This window comes from Chamaea fasciata, unplaced genomic scaffold (genome assembly GCF_029207755.1).
Source record: "Chamaea fasciata isolate MVZ Bird 193981 ecotype frontalis unplaced genomic scaffold, bChaFas1.0.hap1 SCAF_13, whole genome shotgun sequence".
NCBI classification, from domain to species: Eukaryota; Metazoa; Chordata; class Aves; order Passeriformes; family Sylviidae; genus Chamaea; species Chamaea fasciata.
The window spans coordinates 1,617,710-1,634,774 of NW_027094098.1; the positions used below are offsets into that span (position 1 = coordinate 1,617,710).

General features: G+C 49.3%; 1 protein-coding gene across 3 annotated transcripts in view; it reads right to left on the reverse strand.

Moving 5' to 3' along the window:
* Positions 1-4,783: 4,783 nt before the first annotated feature.
* RBM6 (RNA binding motif protein 6) overlaps positions 4,784-17,065 on the reverse strand; it is a 58,376-nt gene continuing 46,094 nt past the window's right edge. For all 3 annotated transcript variants that reach the window (XM_066195190.1, XM_066195192.1, XM_066195191.1), the window contains exons 10-23: positions 16,623-16,874; positions 15,976-16,136; positions 15,169-15,266; positions 14,643-14,685; positions 13,997-14,057; positions 12,968-13,059; positions 12,124-12,276; positions 11,148-11,237; positions 10,375-10,464; positions 9,471-9,743; positions 8,841-8,915; positions 8,133-8,230; positions 6,806-6,917; positions 4,784-5,074 (exon numbers count right to left, since the gene is read on the reverse strand). In XM_066195190.1, the coding sequence (XP_066051287.1) occupies positions 4,949-5,074; positions 6,806-6,917; positions 8,133-8,230; positions 8,841-8,915; positions 9,471-9,743; positions 10,375-10,464; positions 11,148-11,237; positions 12,124-12,276; positions 12,968-13,059; positions 13,997-14,057; positions 14,643-14,685; positions 15,169-15,266; positions 15,976-16,136; positions 16,623-16,874 (1,724 nt within the window). In that variant the 3' untranslated portion in view covers positions 4,784-4,948. The remainder of the gene's footprint in view (positions 5,075-6,805; positions 6,918-8,132; positions 8,231-8,840; positions 8,916-9,470; positions 9,744-10,374; positions 10,465-11,147; positions 11,238-12,123; positions 12,277-12,967; positions 13,060-13,996; positions 14,058-14,642; positions 14,686-15,168; positions 15,267-15,975; positions 16,137-16,622; positions 16,875-17,065) is intronic.

Consider the following 17,065-nt stretch of genomic DNA (forward strand, 5'->3'; position numbering starts at 1 on the left):
GGCATTGGAACAGGCTCTTCAAGGAAGTGGTGGAGTCACTGCCCCTGGAGGGATTTAAAAATCATGTAGAAGTGGCATTTTGGGACGTGGTTTAGTGGTGGGCTTGGCTCTGTGAACAGCTGGGCTCAGTGATCTTGGAGGTCTTTTCCAATCTAAATGATTCTGTGATTTACAAGGTGTTTTTTAGCTCCAGACAAGCTCCGGGCTGATCCTGCAGCCTGAACGCCCATCAGTGGCTGGGGAGCATGAGGTGCATTCCTGGAGCATATTGGGTTTGGTTTCATCTGAAAGGAATCTGGTTGATACTGGCCCAAGCCAGACCTCTTCTGAGCTGCTCCAGGACAAAATCCAAAAGTGGGGGAAGTTGTGAGACGGATTTCAGAAATGCACCCCAGAGCCAAATTAATCGATCAGGCACAGCCCAACAGAACTTTGGGGAAAACGGACTTTCCCGTCTCTGCAAGAGAGCTGTTTGGCCCCTCTCCTATGCCCCACCGATAGAAGGACCCAAGGGAGTTATCTAAGACCCTGCTGAGGCCCTGAGGACACTCAGTGGCCTCAGGTGAGCCCCCGTCCACCCATCTGCTGCCCACTGGCCTGGGGACTCCATTCAAGGCAAGGTCAGTGCTGTGAGCACTATCTCAAGCTGTGCTGCAGGTCCAGGCTTCTCTCCTGGCCAGACTTCAGGCTGAGGTGGGCAGCCCCATCACATGGATGGACTTTGGACAGGAGGTACAGGCAGGTTTGTTGCCAGCTTGTTGTGACAAGCCTGCTGCCCCTCCTTAACAGGGGTCCAAACCACCCCAACATAGCTGCTCCAGCTCCCCAGGCTGATCCTCTCCTTCCCGGGTGATGGAGCCCAGCATGGGGCAGTGTGAAATCCTGCTGTAGGTGGGCAGAGGGATGTCCTGGGGCGGGAAATGCTCACCAGGTATCTACAGCTGCAGCAGCGCCTGTGGGATGATGGCTGGGGCAGCTTCAGGGGTGAGCTCCAAGCTGTTATCCAGCCCTCTGCCTTTTCTGGACCAGCCCATCCTTCCATTGTGTGGGACGGGGGACTCTGTCCCTGGGGGGCAATGCTCACATTCCCAGCTTCCTTGCAGCACTCCACAGGGAAAGAGGTGCACTTTAACAGCTGGACAGGACTGGCCTCCCCCAGGCTGCAGAAAGGGCAGAGCAGCACACACACAGACCCACACACCAACCAGCAGTAGTTTGACCAGACCACAGCCCCTTCAAAATGTGCTGGCAAGAAAAATCCACATGAAGCTTGGACAAGGGCTCGTGTCCATGCTTATCCCAGCTATTCCGGGCACTGTGTGACTGACTATAGTGTCATTCATCTTCCTTTGAACATTTGTGCTACCAAAAGGAAGTCCATTAAAGTGCAGCTTCACAAAGATTATATTTGGTGACATTTGAAAGCGTTAACGGCCCCAGTACAGGAACAAAGAACAGAATGGTCTTTGTATGGATGTGGATAAATAAGGAAATGGAGAACCTACATTAAAACAGGGGCATGGGTTGAGCAACAACCTCCTCTGGACACTGAACTCCTGTTTCTCGAGTCTTAAAACATGAAATGAGGAAAATTGTTCATCATATTCATCCGATATCTGAGGGGCGACTCCCAGCCTCACCCTCCTTCCAGCAGCCCTTCTCTCCCTGAGGCAGGTCACTGCCGCAGAGGGAAGCGCATTCCCTGGCTTCTCTCTCTTCTTCCCTTTTACAAACACTTCCCTCAGCACAACTTACATTTTGTTCTATTTACAAAGCACAGCTCCAGCTCTTTACATAAATATGTTCCACAGGAAAGGGCATGAGTCACTGCTGTATCAATATTAATATGAATAAATATTGGAAATCTAAGACTATCTCTTTGCTTTACATTGGGAAGGGGTGGAAAAAAGAAACTCTTGCTCCAGAACCTCTCAGATGTCTGAAGCAGCCTCCTGCATACAAACCTGTGTGACTGATAGAGCTCAGAGATCGACACTCCCTTGGGCAGGGCTCCAGGCAGTAGTGCCTGCAACCCTCTAAATGGTGGATTTAACCTCCCCTTTGGTGCCGCTCTCAGTCCAAAGCTCCTGTTGCTGGTTCCTTTAAAATTAAATAATCCCTTTAACCCCCTTGTTCTGCCTTTTCTCCCCGGGCTTTTTGTACACACAGTTCCATTCATCTCAACCTTAGTGCCAGTTATGGGTCACCCCAGTCCTCCTCCTGGGTGTAACATCTGCACGCCAAGCAACTGCTCACAGGACTTACCCTGTGAGTTGCTCCAATTCTCTTACTAGGACTTTCCAAAAATAAAAATAAATTGTAACTTGAGCCATACCCATCACCACAGGATGGCACACAAGGCAATGTGCTGAACACAGCCACAGCAGAAGCATAGTGGTGAGTGATCTCTGAAATAAAAGTGAAATAGTCATAAGATGTGAAGGTAGCTGGAATTCAGCTATGGCTTTGGGTCACCATCCTTTAAAAAACATTAAGGACATCAAAACCACTGCACCAAGGATAAATAATTGGGGTTTCTGCATCACCAACTACGCTGCTATTTTCCCAAGAGAATATGATGTTTTCTGGTTTGGTGCCTCTTTGTAATGCTTTTAGCCTCTCACTCTGTTTGTCCGTTCCAGTTTGTGAATAACCTCATTCAGTCACCTCAACCCAGTCCCAGCGGAGGGCTCCATGTCCCCTAATCCTGGATATTCCCCTGCAGATGCACAGCATGGGTAGAAGCCATGCCTATGGAGAAGTGTATGTACAGTCTATACACGCACATCTTCAAGGGAATAGACAGGAGCTCACTCTGGGTTACCTTGGGGAACTGGAATTTTGAGGAATTAAGTCGAGGATACCTTGATTCTCCATGGGCTGGCACCGGGCTACTTCCTACACTTCAGGTGTTCTCAAGCCACACACAGCACACCCCCAGAAATTCCACATTTTTGGGAGTAACACTGTGTTGCTCTGTCCTCTTATGACGCAAACAAGATGCCTGATTTCCCATAAACATTTACTATGATCATCAAAATAGTAGAAGCAAACACACCAAGTATTTATATGATTAATACAACTAATGGGAGGTAGATCTACCACCAGAGACAGAAAAAGGATTTCTCTCAACTGGAGATGGATACATCCTGCAAGTAGATATTTTTAATTAATTTTTTTTCTCGTTTTCCCAGAAGTTGTCTGTTCCTGACTTAAGCCCTGGCAATGGGCCTGCAAGGAAAATGTTGTGTTGCCTCTCCTTCCACACACGCACATCACAGACTAGAAGCAAGCAAGCACATGACTAAGCCAAGGAACATACATTATTTAGTGTGGTCCATCTGTCCAAGGGAAGCTGCTCTTACATTTATCTGGTTTGTTATCTTCAAATTAATCACATATTATCAGTCGTTTACAGGCTTTCACTAAGATGCATGTACCCACTTAGCAAATTAATAAAATCAGCTAATGGGTTCCCACATTTGGCAGCTGTAAAGGCTCCCTCTGGTTGTCTTGGGAATGATGCTCTGTGGATGCTCATTTTTGGCACACCCAGGTGCCCGACACACTCAGGTGCAGGACAGCCTGTGCAGCAGCTACTAATCTGCACCCAGATTCCCCTCTTCTCCCTGAAAATGATGCCCCACCAGTCATACTTCTTCCCACTTTGTGCATGGATAATTTCCAGACTTGACAGCACCAGCTTGTTATGCCACCACAATTTCTCCCTGTGTGGGAGTTCATTCCCAGGAGTCCATCACCTTCCTCACCCATTCGGTACATGCCTGGGGCTCCCAGGAAGACTCAAGGCCCTCATCCCCCATGTACTCACCAGCACTATGCACAGCTCCCCCACCCCTGGGTGCAGCACCAGGGGCCACAACACTGCAAACGAGTCCTCCACACTCCCCTCTCACTGCCTGTGCCAGAGACAAGGAAACACAGCTTGGACAGGTCTTCTGCTGCCTTTAGAAGTTGTCATCTCTTGCAGCTGGCTCTTCACCTCCAAATCCTGCCGTCTTCAGCTTCCACATCTCCTGCTTTCCCTTCTTTGGGGTCTTTGGAAGCAGTGTCAGGCCGTGCTCTCTGCCACGTGACCAGGAATGTGCTGGTAGATACCAGCTCCTCATCAGGCATGAGATCTGCTCCCATCAGCCACAGCCATCACCCTTATCCCTGCAGGCCACACTCACCCTGTGTGCTCATACACACAAACTTTCCTGTGCTTTGGTCAAACTGCCCCTGCTACAAATTCCAGCCTCTGCATCTCCCTGAAACAGGCCAGGAGCATTGACTTGGCTTTTCCTCTGCTCCCCTGACACCCTGGGCCAGCATGATTATATCCCCAGGAGGGTCCCCACACAACACTGCCACCAGATCCAGCCCACCCCATGTGGAATGTTCTGCCCTGGCTGGGATGCCCAGACAACACCCAGCATTAACGAGGTCACCTTCAGCCAGTAAGCTCTTGCTATTAATTGAACCCCACTGACCTCATCAGTTGCCAGGATGAATCCCACAGAGATCACTCCTGCACCTGAATTCCTCCCAGGCCTTGGGGCCATCTCCTGCTCCCAGCTCCCATCCTGACCCATGGCACCAGGGGTATGACAGGAAACATGCTGCAGGACAGTGGCAGTGCTGCCTCCAAGCTACCAAACCTGTTCCAGTCCCACTGACACAGTTGCAATGTCCAGCGACCTCATCAGCAGGGAGTTTAGCACGATGGGAACCTTTGAAAGCACAATGCTTTTAAAACACACCATTGTAGGCACAAGACAAGCACTGACAAATTTTCAGTTTTATTAAAAAAAATCTAGCAGCAAAACCTGTAACAATTGAAAAAACAACAAACAAAACAAAAAAAACGACCAAACCTTCAAAAGAACATGTGACAGAGAGAAAGAGACAGAGTTGGAGAGAGACAGATCTGGGGTTCCTCCACCATTCACTTAAGTTCCTTATAGCGGGCAAACATGACCCTCCGGACAGCATCACGGTAGGTCTCGTTGGACTGCCTCTTGGGGGGCTTCCCTGGAGCCCCCAGCCCTGGGCCCTTCCTCCTGTTTTCTGCCTGCAAACAGACACAGCTTGTGTTAGTGATCTCTCCTCCCATAAATAAAAAGCTTCCCTAGGCTGCTCCAGGACTGCTGACTGCTCCCGTGTGGATCTGCGAGCAGAGGAAGAGCAAGTGTTCTTGTGTTCTTCCAAAAGCTGTTTGGGAAAAACTACAGACCCTTTGTGGGCAACAAAAGCAGCCAGCAAATGCCTGGTGGGAATCAAACCCCAGGGATCAGATGTAGAGAAACACACGGGGAGGAGTGGGCAGCCAAGGGTGGGGAGCCAAGAGGCAGCGCCAGCAGCCACCGGAGCCAGGACTGAAAGTGAGCAAAGGAAAGCACTGGTGAGAGCTGGGCTCCTGGGGAGCTGTTTGCAGTTTGTCTGCATAGGCACAAGCTCAGCTTTTCCCTCTAACAGAGCTCCCATGGGCACTGGTACCTCGCTTGGAATTTCAACCAGTTTTCAAGAACTGGATCTTGCAGCCAGCACCCGCATTATTCAGCAATAATAATTTGCTGAAACATGCCTGCAGTTAGCCCAGGGGAGCAGACCCGAGCCTGGAAGTTTCTCTGGCTTTTCAGACCAACCTGTCTGAATACCAGAGATCACAGCAGTTGGGCCAAGAGATCAGAGCTGTGTGGAGTTGCCATGGTCACATGGCTTTGCCCAGCATGACTTGGAAGTGAAAAGCAAGCACATCTCTTCTGGCCTTTCTATGAACTGTATGAGGGCTGTGCTTTGCCATCAGCTCCCCATCCAGACAGGGAGCCCTGACGAGAGCTCAGACCTCCCAGAGTGTGGCGCTGGAGCTGGCTCTCAGCAAAGCCTGTTTTATGGGCACAGAGACCTCACCACGAGGACTGAGCAGCAGCTGGGGCCAGTTCCTGCTGTCTGCACTGAAGAGGGACTCTTGCCTCATGTATATGGGCTCAAGCAAACATGCGTCATGAAGCCTCAAATATTTGCTTTAATGTTCTACTTGACTGCAGGCTGAATGTCACCCCGTGAGCCCTGCTCCAAGCTGCCTGTCCCTCAGCAGAGAGCATGGACACCACAGCACCCGGCCAGTCATGAACTTGCCACCAGAGCACAGTGCTGCTCATGTGGCCATGGACAAGGCAGAGCAGACCCCACCCCAGACTGCTTCTCCAATAAACCCTCTGCAGTAAATTACGGTCCTCTGAGAGTCCAGCCTGTCACAGAAGGCAGGATCTACCTGACCCTGCCTACCCCTGACATCCTTTGCCAATGGGCCTCTGCTCCTTGACAGGTGCTATATCATGGTAGTATCTTCTGACGTCCAGAGTCTGCAATGGCAGCAAGAGCCTCACAAGTGCTAAGCAGAGCAGACAAAGAGCATCTTTGGGCCCTGTAGCTTTGGCTATGCTCACACCTCCTCAGGGGAAGTTCACCTTCTTCCCCAGCTCACATTCCTGCAGAGAACCGAGCTGGTGACCTGTTCAAACCCCAGCCTGACTTTGAGCAGGTACTAATGAGATGCTCACACCCTTCCTGCTCACTGTTAATCTATTTTCAATACCTCCAGATCCGTATAAATTCTTACCTTGTTCTACAGCCAGCAGACATGCAGCCCCTCCCAGCCTGCAAAGTTCATCAGTGCACACATATTATTCCATCAAGTGGATGCTGAGATTTGCAGCCTGACTTGAACTCCCTCTAGCTGTCCTGGGAAACATTATGGGCTGCAGGACAGTGGTGTGTTTTGAAAGGCAGGAAGACTCACCTCCACTGGTGATGCTGTGCCTTGCTGGTTGTGGCCAAAGCCCTTCTTCCACCCCGGAGACTGCATCATTCGGTTCCCTTTGTTGTTACTGTCGAGCCTTGGGTCATAGTCACTGCAAAAGAACCAGAATCAATCGTCCACTCTTGCAATGCTTCAAACACATGCAAGGGATTTTTACTTCTGCTAATAGAACCTTCATTGACATTTCAGCCTCTCATGAGGGATATCCAAGTTTCTTGCCAAAATCACACTGCCTAAGGAAACAACCACAGTGGATTCTGTGTGCAGGGCTCACACACCTCTGACTGCAAAATTTCTTGTCCCACCTCCAGGGGAAATGCACCAGGGCACAGGAAATGAGCTCAGACTCCAAAATATTTACAGTGTAAGCAAGCCAGGAGCCTTCTACGCTTATATTTCTTAATTTAAGTCTTAGCAATAGCAAGAAAGCAAAGTTTAATTCCTGCTGCTCTCTTAGATCTTTCACCCAGTGGTCAACAGATGCAGCGTTGATTCAGACACTCTTTCTCCTACCTCATTACTCATCCAAGACCATTAAGCAAAAGCCACAGTTTTGAAAACCTCTCAGCATAAAAGACTCTTCCTTCAGACAATTTCTCCTTTGTGGCTGCTGGTGACATTGCACACAAACTGTTACAGTTTATCCACAGCTACTCCAGGAAAACAGGGAAGAGAAGATGTGGATGTTTAAACTGCAAGACACAGAGGAAAGGTCTCCTTCTGAGGTGCTGTGCCAGAAGAAAACAGGCACATAACCAGCTCTATCTTCAACACATGCCTGGCCGTTCCTCAGCCCACTGAACACGCGAGCTCACAGCAGGCAGGCCTGTCGAGAACTCCACACAGCACGCACTTTCTTCCTCCACCTACTCTGAATGAGATGGAAACAGCTCCCAGCGTTCCTCTGAGTCAGGGAACAGATGAAACACAGCTTTGCTCTTTCTTTCAATGGCTAGATGCCAGGACAGGAGGGCAGCAAGTGCCTTAAGGACGAGGTGGATGGGAACAGGCTGCATTCTGCTCTCTGTATCCAGCCAGACACACTCAGACCCAAATCTCACCCCTCCAGCATCAGGCAGCTTTTTTATGCTCTGCCCTAAACCCTGGTTTCCACCCCAGTCCTTTCCTGACCTCTACGAGATGTCCTGCAGTACAACAGGCTCACACTTTGAGGGACTCTGTCTCAGTCTGTCTGGCTGTTACTTTGCAGATCTACCCCACTGGACAATGCCCAGCCTTGCTCTGCCAGCAGCACACATCCCAATATCAGCATCCCCAAAGAGCTCTAACCCACAACAGCCATTACCTCTCTGAGTCCCGGTCATATCTGAGTCGTTTCCTCTCTGGTGAATCCATCTGCTGGAATTTCTCTCTCCGGTCATTTCCTTGGTCTTTATGCCTCCCCTTCACAACAGAAAGAGCAAAGTAAGTACAGGAGCTATGAAGGATTCAACACTGCAGAAGACTACTCTGCATCCAGGTCTCATCTCATCCTCAGATGGCAGGAAGGCTGACGCGAGGACTCACAAACACTGAATGTTCACATCCCACAATACCCTTGCTCTGTTCAGATGCCATCTGTTGGGCTGAACCAGACCTGTTGTTGCAGCCTTCCAGTTAGCACACCAGGAACAGCTCTGTGACCTTGCAAACAATGGACAGGTACAGCTCCCCTGTCCCTGGCCAGGCAGCAGCAGCCCACACATCCCACCAGTTTTGGATGGAAATGTGTGTCCCACTTAGCCCAGAGCCCAGTGCTGGCTTGCAGAAAACCAAAACCACACTCAGACCCTCCTGTGAGGATCAAGATCTGCTCTTAGAAGTCACAGACTACCTACAGGTACCAGTGCAGAATGAGCCTACAGTTCACTTTTGGGAGGCATCTGATGCCTGGTGCCTAAAAGGATGCCTAGATGCCTACTGATACCTGGTGCATAAGTGGAGGGTCCTCCTGGGACCACCAGCCCCAAGTGCACAAGCACAAGCAGCTGCCTGCTCACCACCACAGACGCACCTCACGCTCTCTCTTCTCCAAATACGCCAGTTCCTGCTCAGATCGTTTAATCTTCATATGAATCTCTAGGTTTTGCTGGAAGGAGGAAGACAGAAGGCAGTGTCAAGCAGAGAACACAAGCTGTCAGGGTCATCTGCTCCACCCATAAGGAGCACAGGTAAAGCAGCATGCTCTTGTACCTGCACTATAGCAGGCACAGCAGCCTCTCCCGCAGCCCAGACTACCTGCTCCCCCACAGAGGCCTGGAGCCCTTCCTCCCTGCAGTAAGGAAAGCAACCAGTCTTATTTTAACCCATGTGCAGCTTGGCTCTCCTAAAAGCAGGAGCTGAAAGGCAGCACAGAACATGGGGGTGCACGTGCCAAGTTCTTACCACTCTCACACGCGTGTGTGCCAGCACCCCACTTTCCCCAGGCCTTAGCTATCTCACTACAGCTTACAAAGTCACACCTTGATGTTCTAGCACTCCCATGGCAGGAACAAGCAGTTCACACAATGTTTTGAACAGAGCTTCGGGGGAACTTTGCCTGCTACTGTGTCAATTTCAGCACAGCTCTTCCCACCCAACCACTGCATTTTCAGTGCAGCTCACAAAGCCACCGAGCCAACAGCAGCCCCCAGCTTCCCCGTACCTTGTGCAGGTTGGAAAGCTGCTGGTGCTTGATGAGCACTTCCTTGTTGGGAAACTGCCTCCTGCACAGCAGGCAGGCCAGCTTGTTCCAGTCAGTCAGTTTGTCATCGCTGACCTTGGCCTTCTGCGGCTGCTCCTCGCGCGGTGCTGGGGGGTGCGGGGGAGGCGGCAGCCACTGAGCCTGGGACTGCTCCTCCTCTTCCTCCTCCTCCTCATTGTCGCTGTCTCCTCCATACTCTCCCAAAAGTCCTATCAGAGGGTTCACCACCTTGGGCTGAGGGAAGTGGAGAAAAGTGTGACGATTTGTAGCATCAAGCCTGCCAGGCCAGCACGGCTTTGCTTCCCCAACCCATCTCCCCCGTGACTCCTGTCTCTGTTCCCATCCACGAGGCAGAGCTGCTGCCCAGCAGCACAGGCAGGGAACAGAGAGGAGCTGGCTGGCTTCTTTCCCTTCACACCACGGGGTGGAAGCCCTTCTGCTCTCGAGACAGGCCGTGCTTTGGTGCCAAGCTTTTTCAACTTGCCACACACCTGAGAGCACAAGAAGCCAACCGAGGCAGTGGCTGTTTGGCAGCAAGCTGCTGTCACTCACTTCCTCTAGAAATGGAGATGAGTGAGATTTGGCCTTCCTCAGCCTGGAGATGGTTGGAAGAGTTTTCTGCCTTATGACTGGTTGAGTGAGATTCTGCTCAAATGCAGGTACCAAATTTCCCCATGCTAGAAGCCCACAAACCAGGTCAGACTTAAAAAACAAACTGCCTTCCATTCCAAGCACTCCCTCCTCTGGCATGAGAAACATCTCTGGCACCTCTGGCACTCACAGTTGCAGCCAGGCTGTGTTGAGCCTCCCTAAAACTGTATTCAGGCTCAAACAGGTCAAAATACAATCCCACGGAGATACTCACTGGGGCTGCACTCTCTTCCTTTTTCACAGAAGGAGGTAAAGGTTTTTTAAAGACATCTTCTGCAGAGAACTTCTCCTCTCCAGTCTCAGTCTGAAACAGTCAAGATTAGATGTTGAGATTGCCACAGCATGGACTCTGAGCACACAATAGCTAAGCACTCATTCAAACAGGCCTCCAAGGAAACCAGGTGGCTGGCAGAAATGAGGTGGTGGTTTTGGTGGGAGACATTCCCATTCTGGGGAATCCAGAGCTCTCCTGGAGCCATACTCGTGATTTCAGAGACAGCTGCAGCAGCTCACCGTGCTGTCCCAGCCCACCCCACTCTCACTCTCTGCTACACTGTGATGCTGACAGTGGTCCCAGTCAAGCCTCATATCAATGAGGGAGCTGGAGAAGGGCCAGGTCACATTTGAGCACCTCTGTGTGTGCACAAAGGACACGAAGACCAGGTTCAAAGACACCCCCACTGCTAGACAACACCAATTTTCTCTGCTGTGACTGTGGCACAATATATGGCCAGGCTCAGCCAGCACAGTGGGGTTTCCAGGATCTTCTTTATCCTGCACAGAGGGCACCAGAGACTGCCGTCAGCATTGCAACAGGATGAGCCCATGATACTCAGCTGTGTGCTCAGCAGCACAGACAGAAGGCTTGGATGAAGCTTCACTTTCACATATTTTACAGAGAACTGGGCTGGAGCCCTGGACAGGCTCCAATTTAGTGGCTCATGAGTTACTCATACTTGACCAAGGAAGACAAGTGTAACATCTTACCAGGCCTGTGCTCTCATCCTTCTTCACAGAGGGAGGCAATGGCTTTTTGAAGACATCTTCTGCAAAGAATCTCTCCTCTCCAGGCTCATTCTGAAAAACCCAAGACCGGGCATTAGGCCAGTAAAAACACAGGTGTCAGAGAGCACACAGTGCAGCCAGGAAGCCACTCCTGAGGGAACAGGCAAGTGGGAAAAAAGACAAAATGATTTCTACTTGGAGATGCTTTTACCCTCCATTCAGACAGGACCACGCTTCTCCTAGTACAGTTTCCCTGAAAGCCTCCATAGCTGATGACTCCTTGGCTGGCTTGTTTACCAGCATAAGGAACGGTTACAGCCCTCAAGTCCCAGGTGTCCAGGACTGGTCACGCCATTGAACATATTGAGACCAAGAGGCAAGGAAGAACACAAAGTTTCTGCATTGGTGGCTAAGTCATTTCTGCCAAGTCTCCTGGCATTCCTCAGGCCGTGGGCTGTGCTCAAACACTGCTTCAGGCAGCTACTCCCAACCAGCAGCTCCCACACTGGGATTTGCTTACTAGGAAGAGCAGGGAAGGGCACTGTCCTGGGACTAGGGGGCAGAGGAGGAAACTGCAGTTAGGGGAGAGCTGAGTCTCCATCATCATCATCATCATCTGACTTGGTGTGTTTAAATGTCTCTGCCAGTTTTTTGTTGCTCCTATTACAGTAGTTAGGTGCTTTCAGCAGCGTGAGTGAAACATGTCTCAATTACCTGGATGTGCCTGATTCCTTCACCATAAGGAAGGGATGAGAAGCCCTGGATTTATGTAAGGAGAGAAAAACTTCAGGAACTTACTCCCTGGCTGGACAACCACCATGTTCCTTTCTGGCTGCTGACCCCACTGTCTTCCCTCACTATTCCTTCCTTTTTGAATCTTTCAATTACTCTCTATTTTCTAACCTGTCTTCCCTCAGCCTCCTGGCCTCAGGTCATTCTGATGCCTGGAAGGAGTTACCTTAGCAGAAGTACTTTTCCCTTTGTCCTTTTTGTCCCTGTTGTCCCTGCTGTGTGGCTCCTTCCTGTCACTTGTCCGTTCTTGGCTCCCGTGCCGCCGCCTCCTGCTCTCCGCCGGGGGTGAGGAGGGTTCCCGGTCTATTGTGACTTCCCTCTGAAAGAGGCATTTGGAGCAGGCTTAGCCCAACCCCTGCAGTCCTCTTACTGGGCTTCTTGTCCTTGCTGAGCTGGGGGGACTAGCACAGTAAGAAGGGACTGTAGAGGGCAAAGCCTTCAGAATTTTGTGGGGGCAGAAGACAGCTGACCACAGCCAGGTCACCAGAGCACTGCCCTGCTCTCCCACAACACGGACATCCCCAGAATCATGGAAATAACATTATAGTTCTAGAAAATCTCTGCTGATGGTTCCTTTTTGGCATCCTTACAGCTATTGCTGGCTAGGGTTGAGAAGCAAAGAGACCACAAATGAAAACAGAGCTCTGCTGTCCATTCTTTCTTACAGACAGTCACATATCACATGTCTACAGCAAAATTCAGCTACGATGCTCTGCCTTTAAGTCTACTTGAGGAAAAGCAGATCAAAAACCCTCCAAAGGCAGGGCTTCAGAGGTCAGACGCAGCTACAGCTGGTTCAACACACAGCTAATGGGTTCCTAGCCTCTCATTAAGTTGATATTTTGCAACGTGCATCCCTTTCACACAGGTCAGAAGACAGCGAACGACACAAAGTTGCCTCTGTACTGCCCTGTGCTGGTTTATCCTCAGGATCTGGCTGCAAAATTCCTCCAGAGAAAAGCAGTTTGTTAGAATGTATTGCACGTAAAGCTTCCTTCCCATGCACTCACCTGAGTTCTGGGGTCATAGTATGTCCCAGCTATGGGATCATAGTAATTCCCAGTGTCAGGATCATAAATGTATGTGGACACATCTGACGGTGCTGAAGAGAGAGACAAGAGTTATGACCACAGGCTTCCAAAAGCAGAACTTACCTTTTACAAAGACAAAAACACAAACATTACACTGGTGAAAGGATCAAGAATGGGAAAGAATTATTTTTTTCTCCTGGCAAGAGAAGTATGAGTATCTTCACATCACTTGACCCACATAATCTATTCCTTAAGGAGTAAGAGGGGTGATTAAGTTTTCACAATTCTGGTTAGGACTCTGGCAAAACTTCCACATCAAAACAGATTTACAGGAGCTGTGCTGAGATCACAAGACCACAACACTTGGTCATGAAATTCAGTAATTTCCCTAAGAATGGGGTAATGAGTATCTACATCCACCCACTCCTGTGAACAAGGAAAAGCTGTTCTCTCTCAATCCTGTTTAAAGTGATGACACTCCCCACATCCCTTCCACCCCATCAGTGCATGAAAGCTCCCAAGAAGAAAAGGGAGTGAACTATTTCTACAGGAAAAACCAAAGACCTTTAGAGTAGTAGGCCCATAATGTCAGGAAGGCTTTTCATTTCCAAAGTGTCCATTGACAGACCTCAGAAATGCTATATATAAATCAGTAAAACAATCAGGAGTGCTCTTCCAGCTACTGGCATTGCTGCACCAAGTGTATTTTCTTCTGTCTTCTCTAGTAACTGCCAGGCTGATTTTATCCCATCACTTTTCCACAACAAGGAAAAATAGGCAGCAAGCTTCCTTTATCTGCATGTAGTTTCGCACAGTGAGAATAGAGAGAAACACATCATCAGATAGGAAAATGTGACTAAACAAAGTTGGCAAAGGAACTCACAAGTGGGTGTAGCAAACAAACCTACTCTTAGCCTTTAAAAATATTTTTGGGCTGATTTCTACATGTCAGTGCCCTTTTAAGGAAGAAAAGTCTCCACAGTAGGAGTGAAGCAGAGTTTAACTTACACTGCGCTCTGGTGCGTCTCAGTGATTCGCCACCCCTTCTGTCTCTCATGCCCCTTCTGCCCTGGAGTAAGTGAACAACACAAACAGGTCAGAGACTCTTTAACAAACATACTGCTTCTCCTCCCTCTGACAGGCCCAAAGTTCAAGAGAAGGGCTCATTCAGTCATCTTAAACAGAGCACAAGCAGACATAACTTTTCATCTGTAGAGCAATGGACAGTGTCACAAAGCACCAGATCTCTGCAGCTTCCATGACAGGTGTTCATAGCAATCCATATGGAAGCCTTCACCCCATCCAGTATCTGGGAAGAGTCCTGTAGTCTAGTAACAAACACTAAAGAGACTTTCACTCTGGGAACTGAGATCAGTCATCAGTGAAATCACTCTGTGAAGTGTGGCATCAAGTAACCCAGCCCAGAACTTCCTCCAGCAGCACTGACTTGCACTTCCATGCACATGATAAAACAGTGTGAGGGGCAGAGCAGCAGTGGGAACATTTGAGCATTATCACCCCATCTTCAAACGTGGTGAAACATGCTCTGCAGTATTTCAGCAGCCCAAAGGGAAAAAGCCTAACACAGCCAGGCCCATCACTCCCCAGTGCTCCCTCCCTTGAAGCAACCTGCAGGGAAGCTGTGCAGACCTACCGGGCCATAGTAGGAATTGCCACTGTGCTCCCCATAGTCATTCCTGTTGAGATAAAGGTTGGAAGTTAATGGCAATTTGGTTTTACATTAACCTCAGTATAGTCAAAATGACCAGCAGGACCAATAAAAGCAGAAAGATCATCTTTTCTGGCCACATGTTGGACTGTGTCCATCCCAGGAGACCGACTTGGCAAACCACAGTCTTTACAAGAAATACGATTCCACTCTGCTGTGTCTAAAAAGATTAATTTCTCCACATGTTTTTAAAAAAGCTGAACCCACTAATTCCTGCAGAACAGGATTTGATGGCTGGACAACAAGATGCATTATGATCACTAATCCCATTCTGCTCAATCACTGAAGCTTCTTCAAGCTTCACTGCCTTCACTTCTTCAACACATTTTTTGGTTGTAGGAACATCTGTGCTAACTCCCATGCCAAACTTGAAGCACCTGCTCTGACAACAGAGTTCTAGCCTCATGGCACAGCACATAAAGGACAACCCCACTGCCTCATCTGTCTGTACCTTCTCCTCCCTGTAGCAAGATTCACTTCCAATGTACGCCCATCAATGCAGATCGGGGGATCCAGGTTTTGCAGTATCTTTAGCAACCTCAGTGCCTCCTGTAAAAGGAAAGAGAATGTCACTTTCTGTGAGAAGGAAACAGCACATTTTCCAAATCCAGTCTGCCTGAAAGGAATGTTTTGTGCTCAGTAGGACAAGAAAAACAACACTAAATATTAGTCTAAGTGTCAGTGAAGGGTATTTAGGATGCGACAAAAGGGATAAATGCAACTTGTTCAATGACCACTTACAGCAGCCAGTTGGGGACAGCATTCTCCTAGGGCTGCCAGACAGTGCAGTACTGTGGCTGCTGCTGCCCCAGTGATAAACACCCTCTGGACCAACATCAAAGAACAGCTATGAAGTCTGGGAGCCACCCAGACACAGAAAATGTGAACCCTTCAACATGGGATAGTCTGTTAATTGAGATTCTTGCCTTCTACAAACAAAAACGATTGGATTCAAGTTCTCTGCAAACAAAATACTTATGCAAGAAGTGTTCAAGTTTAAAATGTCTAAACAGAAATGTACCAAGGTGAGAAACTCAATCAGTGTCACAGCTTGTGACAACGATCAATCTTTCACTCCTAAAGCCAGAGAAAATAGCTGCACCAGCTAATTCCTGTACCTGGTGAGACAAGCAGAAGAGAGGACTCGCTCCAGCACAGCAGCCTCACAAGTACAGAGATTTCTTCTATTTCTGTGGTTTCTCTGTATCAGGTATCAGATGCCAAGAGAGAGAGCACGTGGAAGCAGGAACCTACTTACAGCATGAGATTCCAGCTCGATGAAGCCATAGGTCTGCCCCATCCGCCCAGCCTTGTTCTTCATGATGCGCACGCTGGACGTGGACAGACGCACGTACGGCGCCAAGAGCCCCACAATCACCTCTGGGGGAGTGAACCGAGTGATTCGCTTCAGCATAATTGCTGAGAGACACAACCAGGGAGGTGGCCCGGGAAGAAAACGTGGTGAAAAAAAAGGTAATTTAGAACCAAGTTGACTGTGACTAAACTCACTCAAAGCACTCAAAGCTTCTTGCAGTCGAGTCTCAAAGCCATTGCTTTTTTCTCTCCACTTTGCAAGATGCTCCAGCTGCTAACCTTTCCTTCCCAGAAAACAGAGTAGAAAGCAGCCTTCTCAGAGCTCAGCCCAGGGTAACTGCTGGCCCAAAAGACTTTTGAAGCTGTGCTAAGTTAACTGCACCCCCCTAAAGCCAGTTCAGCCTGAATTAATTTTCCTAAAGGCAATTTGTCAGCATCTTTGGAGCTGGACCGCCCTCCATTACTCTATGCCATGGATTTGCAGAACATAGAAATAGCCTCCAGAGGTTTTAGTGAAATGCTGCCCTTTCTGCAGACTGCCTCACGGAGTGCAAGCAAGAGGAATCCAAAACTGGTCTTTGTGTCACTCACTTCTGCTTCCTCCACCATCTGGTGGCGTGGCTTCCTCTGCTTCCCTCTGTGAGGATGGCTCCTGGTGCCGATCCATGTCCCTTCTCTTCTCCTGTGAAGGCCGACGCTCTCTCCCTTCATCTCTCTTCCTTGGCTCCTGTTCCTGAGGCTGACATTCCTGCTGTGGAGCAGGAACTGAGGGCTGGAGAGGCTGCTCTGGAGATCCTGGTTGACCTGACAATTCTTGCTCAGGTGTTTCAAGCTTTGTCTCTGCTATTAGAGAGGAGAAATAAACTGGTTTCACATAAGAATGTTTCGGCAGGTGTTTGGTTTTTTTTTCCTCCTATTTTCTGGCCCTTGCAGCAGTGCTCCTTATAAAAGGCCAACCCGTTTGCATGTTGCATATCCACTGTCTTAACACTTGGCAGACACAAGGTTTGTTCAGGTACTGTCATCCCTCCATT